This window comes from Penaeus chinensis, chromosome 31 (assembly GCF_019202785.1).
Source record: "Penaeus chinensis breed Huanghai No. 1 chromosome 31, ASM1920278v2, whole genome shotgun sequence".
Taxonomy (NCBI): domain Eukaryota; kingdom Metazoa; phylum Arthropoda; class Malacostraca; order Decapoda; family Penaeidae; genus Penaeus; species Penaeus chinensis.
Window position 1 is genome coordinate 25,148,612 of NC_061849.1, and position 10,000 is coordinate 25,158,611.

The 10,000-nt window shown below is 44.5% G+C and overlaps 1 protein-coding gene across 2 annotated transcripts in view; it reads left to right on the forward strand.

Annotated features, from left to right (window-relative positions):
• The window catches only part of LOC125041892 (CAP-Gly domain-containing linker protein 3-like), a 70,480-nt gene that overhangs the window by 37,624 nt on the left and 22,856 nt on the right, over positions 1 to 10,000 (forward strand). For both annotated transcript variants that reach the window (XM_047637271.1, XM_047637272.1), the window contains exons 2-4: positions 177 to 415; positions 843 to 1,100; positions 2,519 to 2,735. In XM_047637271.1, coding sequence (XP_047493227.1) covers positions 186 to 415; positions 843 to 1,100; positions 2,519 to 2,735 — 705 coding nt within the window. In that variant the 5' untranslated portion in view covers positions 177 to 185. The remainder of the gene's footprint in view (positions 1 to 176; positions 416 to 842; positions 1,101 to 2,518; positions 2,736 to 10,000) is intronic.

Sequence of the window (10,000 nt, forward strand, 5' to 3'; positions counted from 1 at the left end):
TACACACACACACACACACACACACACACACACACACACACACACACACACACACACACACACACACACACTCACAAACAAACAAACAAGTAAACAAACACAAGTATCCCAACACACGCAATAAACAGATAATACTAATAAATCTGTCACTAACAATTTATCTTCCCTCTCCACAGCATCTCAAGATGGTTGTGGTGACTGTGGGTGACAGCGTCGACGACGGCGGGGGCGTCCAGGTGGAAGGAGGCGCCCCCCCGCCCACACTCCAGCACTTCCCCTCCCAGTACACCCAGCAATATCCCGCCCACGTGGGGAAGTACCCGCCTCCTGGGGGCTATGACAGCGACTCGAACAGTGACCATAGCAGCAGCGGGCGTGGGAGCGGTGGCAGCGATCTGGGCAGCGAGGTGGACAGGTGAGGCAGTGAGATACTAACCCCGTAACGTATACACACACCTAAAATAAATCACGCTACAGCAGAAACAGTATAAAAACTTGACCTTTCGAACTCGCCGATTTCTTCATCGGACGTAGTGAAGTGGAATCTTCTTCTTCCGACGAGGAACTCTTGACGAATTCGAAAAGTCACGTTTTTCTTTCGTTTTTAGTGTAGCAGTGTGATTTCATAGGGGAGGGAAAAAATTATAACAGATTTGGAAGTCTTGTTTGGACTGGGTTTGCTTTCGTTGTTTGGTTTGATTTGGCTTAGGTCTACTTTTTTTTAATGTATTTTTGGACAAACAATGGTGAGTAAATTAACAGGTACATGCATTAACGAACTAGTGATTAAAGAAAGAGAGAAATGAATCGGTGAATAACCCAGCCCTTGCTCCCTCCCCCAGAGATGGCTCCCGTCTGGAGGACAGCGGCCGCTACAGCGCCGACGGCTGCGACACCACCGCGACGCTCAGCTCGTCCGAGGTCATCCTCAAACCCAGCCTGACCCTGCCCGTGCCGCCCGTACCCACCCTTGCCCCCCAGCCCGCCCGCATGCCCCCGAGGCCCCGCTCTCTCTCCGCCAACCGCTGCAGGAGCTCTTCGGAAGGACTTCGCCAGGCCAGGAGGGATGCCATCGCGTCCTCCGTCGTCTCCCCTACGAGGTAAGGGGCAGGTTCAGGGGTGGGAGGGGGTGGAGAGGGAGGGGGAGAAAGTGGAGGAAGGAGGAAGGAGAAGTAAGTGGAAGGAGGTGGAGGGAGGAGGGAGGTGGAGGGAGGGAGGTAGGGATGGAAGGAAGGATAGGGAGGGGGAGGGAGTAGAAGAAAGTGGAGGGCGGGAAATGAAGGAAGAAGGTGAAAGGAAGTAGATGGAGATAAAAGGAGGAGGAGGAAAGGGGAGGGAGATGGAGAAATGTAGGGAGGGTGGGGAAGCTGAGAGCGGGGAAGTGAGGGAGGACGTGGAGAGAAGGGGAAGTAGGAGGGAGTAGGTAGAAGGAGGAGGGAGGTGGAGGGAAAAAAAGTAGAGGGAAGAAGGAGGGGGAAGGAGGGAGAGGGTTGTGGAACGAGGAGAAAGGGAATGACCTGGAAAAGAAGGAGGAGGAAGGAGGGAAAGAAGTGGCAATGGAATAGATAATGAAGGAGAAGGAGGAGGAAGAAAAGATAAGGAAGGGAGGAAAAGGAGAAGAAGAGGAGGAGGAGGAGGAGGAGGAGGAGGAGGAGGAGGAGGAGGAGGAGGAGTAGGAGTAGGAGTAGGAGTAGGAGTAGGAAGAGAAAGAGAAGGAGGAGGAGGAGGTAGAGAAAGAGTAATTCAGAAGAATCCGGACGGATGTTATTACATCATCCGTCCGTCGGAAGGAGGAGGAAGGGGGTGGAGGGAGAGAAAGGGAACTGGAAGAGAAAGGATGAGAAGGGAGTAGGAGGAACATGATAATAATGGTGGAGGGATGATATTAGGGGCAATTGAATAACTACAGTGATGATGATAATAATATTTTTATCACTATGATTTCATGATTGCTATAACAATAATCCAGAGAGAGTGTAATGATGAAAAATACTTTTTTATCCATGACCAAGCATTACTAAGAGTTTTAAAGAAATCACCATAACAAAATCAAGACAAAATTAACACACTCAGAATAATGATGATGATGATGATGATAATAATGATATTCATAGTAATAATAATAATAATAATAATAATAATAATAATAATAATAATAATAAATATTAATAATAATAATGATAATAATAATAATAATGATAATAATAATAATAATAATAACTATAATAGTAATAGTAATAATAATAGTAATAATAACGATAATAATAATAATAATAATAATAATAATAATAATCATAATAATAATAATATTGATAGTGATAAAAATAGTAATGATAATGATAATAATAATGGTGATAATAACAATGATAACAACAATAAAGAATATTACCGATAATAATAATGATATAAAACGATAATAACAGTAAACAAAAACTACCAATGAAACGAAGAAGGCGACACGACCTCTTCACCTTCATCGTCTCACTCACGCCCCCCTTCCCCTCTCCCCCCATCACAGGCATACCCCCCGCAGGAGCGCCCCCGTGACCCACCCGCCCGTGGACGCCCCTCTGTGTGGCCAGTGCGCCCGCAGGGACCTCTCCTTCTTTGACCCGAACTGTAGTGGGTGTTCCGCCTTGCTGCGACGCCCCACCACCACGCCCGCCCATGTCTTCGCTGTGATGAGGCAGTGGGTGCCGCAGGTCCAGCAGAATATTCATCACTTCGTTCAGCTGGTGAGTAAATAACACACACTGATGGGAGGGAGGGAGTGAAGGAAGGAGGGAGGGAGGGAAGGAATGAGGGAGGGAGGGAAGGAATGAGGGAGGGAGGGAAGGAATGAGGGAGGGAGGGAAGGAATGAGGGAGGGAGGGAAGGAATGAGGGAGGGAGGGAGTGAGGAGGGAGGGAGGGAGGGAGGGAGGGAGGGAGGGAGAGGGAGAGGGAGAGGGAGAGGGAGAGGGAGAGGGAGAGGGAGAGAAAGAGAAAGAGAAAGAGAGAGAGAGAGAGAGAGAGAGAGAGAGAGAGAGAGAGAGAGAGAGAGAGAGAAAAAGAGAGAAATAGAAGAAAAAGAAGGAAAGATGGGTTGATTGATGGACATAGGAGGTAATAAGGGTTCAGGAGGGAGGGAGGGAGGGAGAGTGAGGAAGAGATACTGGGAAAAAGAAGAGGAAGAGGAGAAGGGGGAAGAGAAGAAGGGGAAAATGATGATACGCAAGTGGAATGATGATGAAGAAAGAGGACGTAGAAATAGAAGGAAAAAACGACAACAACAGTTGCAGAAACAGCAGGAACAAAAGCAGATGCGAAACCATTAAAACAGCAGCAGCAACAATAATAAAGACAAACAACAATAACAACAGAAACAGGATAGAAAATAGGGGCAAATTAAAAAAAAAAAAAAAAAAAGTTTGAGGAAAAAAAGCATCTAAAACATCCAGATAACAAAAGGTACAAATATAGAGCCAAGGAAGACAAAGGCGGAGGAAGGCGTTGCATGCAAAGGAAATCAATATACGCAAGCACGGTCAATACACAGCCTGAGGGAAAGGTGGATGGAAAAAAGAGACAGAGAGAGAGAGGGAGAGAGACAGAGAGAGTGAGGGAGAGAGACCGAAAGAGAGAGGGAGAGAGACCGAGAAAGAGAGGGAGAGAGACAGAGAGAGAGAGGGAGAGAGACGAGAGAGAAAGGGAGAGAGACAGAGAGAGAGAGGGAGATAGACAGAGAGAAAGAGGGAGAGAGAGACAGAGAGAGAGAGGGAGAGAGAGACAGAGAGACTGAGAGAGAGAGAGAGAGGGAGAGAGAGAGAAAAAGAGAGAGGGGGGGAGCGAGAGAGAGGGAGAGAGAGAGAGGGAGAGAGAGAGAGGGAGAGAGGGAGAGGGAGAGGGAGAGGGATAGAGAGGGAGAGGGATAGAGAGGGAGAGGGATAGAGAGGGAGAGGGATAGAGAGGGAGAGAGAGAGAGGGAGAGAGAGAGAGGGAGAGAGAGAGAGGGAGAGAGAGGGAGAGAGAGGGAGAGGGAGGGAGAGAGAGGGAGAGGGAGGGAGAGAGAGAGAGAGAGAGAGAGAGAGAGAGAGAGAGAGAGAGAGAGAGAGAGAGAGAGGGAGAGAGAGGGAGAGAGAGGGAGAGGGAGGGAGAGAGAGGGAGAGGGAGGGAGAGAGAGAGAGAGAGAGAGAGAGAGAGAGAGAGAGAGAGAGAGAGAGAGAGAGAGAGAGAGAGAGAGAAAGAGAGAGAAAGAGGGAGAAATAGGGAGAAATAGGGAGAGAGAGAGAGAGAGAGAGAGAGAGAGAGAGAGAGAGAGAGAGAGAGAGAGAGAGAGAGAGAGAGAAAGAGAGAGAGGGGGAGAAGAAGAAGAAGGAGAAAAAGAGGAAAGAGAAAGGGAAGGGGAAGAGAGAGAACATAAACAAGAAAAAATAGAGAGAAAGAGAAAGAGGAAGAAACAGTAGGAAAGGATATCATACTCTACAAAAAAAAAAAAAAACGAAACAAAAACAGAATAAATAAAACAAAACAGAAAATTAAACAAGAATGACAAAGATCTGGTTAGGGGGGGAGAAGGGAGGGGGGAAGGGTAACGGGTTGGGGTGGGGGGGTGGGGGGTTGTTAATGCATGTGTCACTTGATGTGTCAACTGTTTACCCTGAGATTGAGGGCTTTTGATATCTGTGGGAAATTAATCCTTGATTTAACTGGTTTATTGTCCGTGGATATTAGTCAGAAATCATCTTTGGGCATTAGCATGATAAAGACAGGTTATACTGGAAAAGAGACAGGCTGGTGGCTTTGATTTTGATATTGTTTTCTTCTGGGCGAGTTCTTCGTCATTAAGTAAAAATACGGTTTCTTTATAAGGTAAGACATTTCTTAATATATATACCAAGTTCATCTGATAAAAATCTGTCACTTAATATCTGAAGAAAACACAGTAAGAATTGCATGGCAAAGTTAATATTCAGTTAAACTCACACACACATATATATATATATATATATATATATATATATATATATATATCGTGTGTGTGTCGTCTGTGCGTGTGTGCGTGCGTGCGTGCGTGTGTGTGTGTGTGTGTGTGTGTGTGTGTGTGTGTGTGTGTGTGTGTGTGTGTGTGTGTCTGTGCGTGTGTGTGTGTGTATGTGTGTGTGCGTGCGTGCGTGCGTGCGTGTGTGTGTGTGTGTGTGTGTGTGTGTGTGTGTGTGTGTGTGTGTGTGTGTGTGTGTGTGTGCGTGCGTGCGTGCATAGGTATAATACAAACACACATGGCTCAGCGGCCCCATGCGCTGCCCCAACCAACAGGAACGGCAGGAACTGTAAGTAACGTGAGAGCATTAGCGTCTGGCGCTGTGCTCGGGCGGCGATCGCCTGAGTTACTGCGTTGTGGGAAATTGACGTTCGTGTTATTTGCCCCTGAAGGCTCGGATCTCTTTATTAGTTTTGGGTTTATGAAGATGAAGTTTTATATAGATGTGTTTATATATCACGTCCGCATATTTTGTTTCATGTATTGTATCTATTATATATATATATATATATATATATATATATATATATATATATATATATATATATATATATAATGTTGCCACCGAAACGCAGCGTTGAGACCTCATACCTCTAATTTGGGTAATTTCATTTAGAATGTTATTCATCAACATGTTTTGAAGATCAATTTTTGCGACGCACGTTTTTCTTCATTTTAGTTCATTTTTGGTTTCTCTTGAGCTTCTGCCAGTTCCCGCATACTGTATTGCGTGCAGAAAGGGCTAGACCACACCCCTTTGCTCCCGTTCCCCTGAAACTAGTGAATCATAGTTTCAGTATCTAATGCAGTTCGTTTAGTATTATCACTGTATACATTATTATCGTAAGTCTCGTAACGCCTTTTTAGCAGCTGAAAAATTGAAACACGAGACTCCTACAACGAACAGAAAAAAATAGTATACACACAGTTAGAGACACACAAAAAAGGAAGATGAGACAACAGTTTCCAATAAACTAGTGTTTTATTTTTCTGGCAATTTATCAGTGCAGTAAAATGTTCCGCCATTCAACTTCCTTGGTTGTTGTGGTCGGTTACTCTATTGATCCCACGCTTCTCGCTCCTCCTCTGAACGCCGAGGCGAGCGCTGCTTTAAGGAGCTAAGGCGAAGGAGAATTGGCAAGGTTGTGTGTTAAGGTGTTGGCTTCGGTGCACGGAACGCATGTTTTATACTACAGCTATTACTACTATTAGTATTATTGTTATCAGTATCATCTTCATACAGACACTGAGAATTCTTGTAGATTTTTTGGCCTCGTCTCTCGCGAAAATACGATAAAAAAGGGTTTTAATAGGCGCTCCCTTTCTCGTGGTATCACTGTTTTTGGCAACGCGTCAGTAGGAATCGAGGAAGATAGTAAAAAGGCAAAAATGCAGAGAGAAGGAGTGAGAGAGGCAGATAGACAGATAGACAGATAGGTAGGAAGATAGGTAGGTAATTAGACAGATAGAGAGAGACAGACAGACAGAAACAGACAGACAGGCAGGCAGACAGGCAGGCAGGCAGGCAGGCAGGCAGGCAGGCAGGCAGGCAGGCAGGCAGGCAGGCAGGCAGGCAGGCAGGCAGGCAGGCAGGCAGACAGACAGACAGTGAGTAAGTGAGTGAGTGAGTAAGAGAGAGAAAAAATAAGTGACCTAGTGACTGAGAGAGGGAGAGGGAGAGGGAGAGGGAGAGGGAGAGGGAGAGGGAGAGGGAGAGGGAGAGAGAGAGAGAGAGAGAGAGAGAGAGAGAGAGAGAGAGAGAGAGAGAGAGAGAGAGAGAGAGAGAGAGAGAGAGAGAGAGAGAGAGCAAGAGCAAGAGCAAGAGCAAGTAAGGACATTTCCCGGTGAGTCACAGCGTTGTCCAGCCGGTCCCAGGCGCTGTCGTGCTAAATCTTTTTTTTTTTTAGTCATCTTTATGCATTTTGACTTGTCTCGGTCTTTGTCCCTCTTTGTTTCCATGTCTCTCTTAGGCTGTTTGTCTGTCTCCATTCCTATCCTCTTTTTTTAGTATTTCCTGTTTTTCTCTGTCTGTCTATCTGTCTACCTGCCTGTCTACTCTCTCTCTCTCTCTCTCTCTCTCTCTCTCTCTCTCTCTCTCTCTCTCTCTCTCTCTCTCTCTCTCTCTCTCTCTCTCCCTCTCTCTCTCCCTCTCTCTCTCCCTCTCTCTCTCCCTCTCTCCCTCTCTCCCTCTCTCTCTCTCTCTCTCTCTCTCTCTCTCTCTCTCTCTCTCTCTCTCTCTCTCTCTCTCTCTCTCTCTCTCTCCCTCTCCCTCACCCTCTCTCCCTCTCTCCCCCTCTCTCTCTCTCTCTCTCTCTCTCTCTCTCTCTCTCTCTCTCTCTCTCTCTCTCTCTCTCTCTCTCTCTCTCTCTCTCTCTCTCTATCCACCCCCCTCTTTCAAAGGAAGAGATAGAATATTTAAAAAAAATAAGAAGAGAGAATGCACTGTAAAGAAGGGAGGGGAAGGGGCAGATTTTGTCTAGGATGGGAGGTAGAGAATGAGGAAGGTAGGGGGGGGGGGGTGACTGGACCAAAGGAACATGTTTTCCCTGTAAAAGCTCGTCTGTAATTTCCTAATGTCACGTTTCTCTCTTGTTGTCATTGTATTTTGATCCTGAATATTAAATTTTCTTTCTTTCGATTTTTTTTTTTTTTTTTTTTTTTTGCCTAATTAACAAAAAAAAATATATTTTCTTACAAAAATGGCTACATTAAAAAATGTTACCATATACGAGACCATAATTAATCACCAGGGAGCAACTTTCTAAATCTATATAAATCACAATTCTCTCAAACGACAAACCAGTCCCAGTATCATGTCTCGCCATTGCTTCCAGAACCCTATATTGCAATGATATGCAAATCAGGCCACTGCAGAGAGGTTCGTTCAAGCGCACATCCTCTCGCCTATTGTCAATTGTCTTGTTATTTGTTGGTAGAATCTGTTTATATACATTTTTTGTTTTGTTTTATTTGCATTGTTATGAGTATTGATAGGTAATAATGATGATCATTGTTTTCATTGTCATTCATTATGATTGACCTTTATTCCCGAATTCGTCGCATTTGAATTGGAGATGGTGCTGTGTAATTCCAAATGGTTGATATTTTTTTTTTTACCACGAAATTCGAATAACCTTTTTGGAGGCTAAATGCTTTCAACAAATAAGTCTATGGCTTTCGATATTCCAAAACCACACACACACACACACACACACACACACACACACACACACACACACACACACACACACACACACACACACACACATATACACAGACACACACACACACACACACACACACACACACACACACACACACACACACACACACACACACACACACACACACACACACACACACATACACAACGATAACAAATGAAAAGCAAAAAATATTAAATTCAGCTCACGAGTTACGAAAATTAGCTTAGTCATCGCCATTGTCATTTTTTTAAAATCTCCGCGGACAGTCTGAGACATGACGAAGGGTCTGGAGTCATCTGTCTTCCGGAAAAAAAAAATTGTTGCAAAGTCATCGACCTATATAGTCTATGCGGTCATCGTCATCATTAATGTAGTTTCGTATGGCTGTCTCAGTTTGAACACTCTAGGACTCTGGGGTGAAAGTGTGGGCCCGGAAAAGGAAGGAGTTTAATTAAAAAATGTCGTTCATGTGGCAAATTCTGGGTCATTTTCAAATTGCAATCGTTGTCGTTTTGTTGATCGTAGTCGCTTCGTTATAGATTTCACGGTTTAAATCTCGCGATATGGTCTTAGGTGAAAGTGTGGGCCCGGTAGGGATCCTGTTCGGGCTATAGTTCTGGGTTTCTTTTAGGCCTGAGTTGTCTATGTTGTTCATGTCATGTACAGTTGTCATGCCTCTAACGTCTTGGTTAGGTGTAGATGAAAGTGTGGGTTCGGAGAAAATGACGTTCAGTTCGGTCGCCGAGTTTTGGGCTAATCTTTCGCGTGTCTTCTTATCCTCTGGTGTTCAGGGTAGGCGACGTTGTGGTAAAATGTTTTTTTTTTTGTTTGTTTATCATTGTTTACCTTATTTCCACTCTATGTTTGATATTTATCTTTTTATCCTTTCCTCCGTTCTCCTATTATTTCTGTCTCTTTCGCCCGGTTTTGTCAGTTTGTCTGCCTGTCTCTCACTGGGCCTTTTCCTCATCCAAACGAGTTTTTGTTTCGATATACCCACAATAAATACTTCAGCGTTCAAGACCCTTCAGTAAACGTTAAGGAGAGAAAAGAAAAAATCAAATTCCTGTTGATACTCCCGGTCGTCTCGCATGGACAGGTTGGCAGCCCTGCATTTCCGGCAGCCTGAGTGGAATACGTGTTTTTTTTCTTATTATTATTATTATTCTTTTCTTTCTCTTCCGATCACATGAAGAATGATAATGGCTTCCAAGATAATTGCATGGTTTTTTTTTTTTACCTAAAATCTTGGTCATGCCCAACGACAAAGACGTTTTTTGTTTTTGTTATAGGACGAAAAACAAGGCGATAAACATGAAATAATGCGCATAGGAGTTTGAATTCTCTCTCTCTCTCTCTCTCTCTCTCTCTCTCTCTCTCTCTCTCTCTCTCTCTCTCTCTCTCTCTCTCTCTCTCTCTCTCTCCCTCTCCCTCCCTCCCTCCCTCCCTTCAGCCCTCCCTTCATCATCATCACCATCATCGTCATCATTATCACCATCATCATCTCCATCGCCATTATTATTACTGTTATCATTAATATAGTTATGATCATTATTGGTATCATTGGTATTCATTGTTATATATAGTACTACTACTTTTCCGTCCCCTCCCCCCCTCCCGAATCGTTTTCTGTCCCTTCCTTCGTTTCCTCTTTCTTTCCATCTTCCTATTCTCCTTCCTTCCCATCCTCACTCATTTTTTCCCCTTCTATTTACCCCCTTCCCTCCTTTTCACTTTTCCTCCCTCTCACTAACTCACTCACTCACTCACTCACT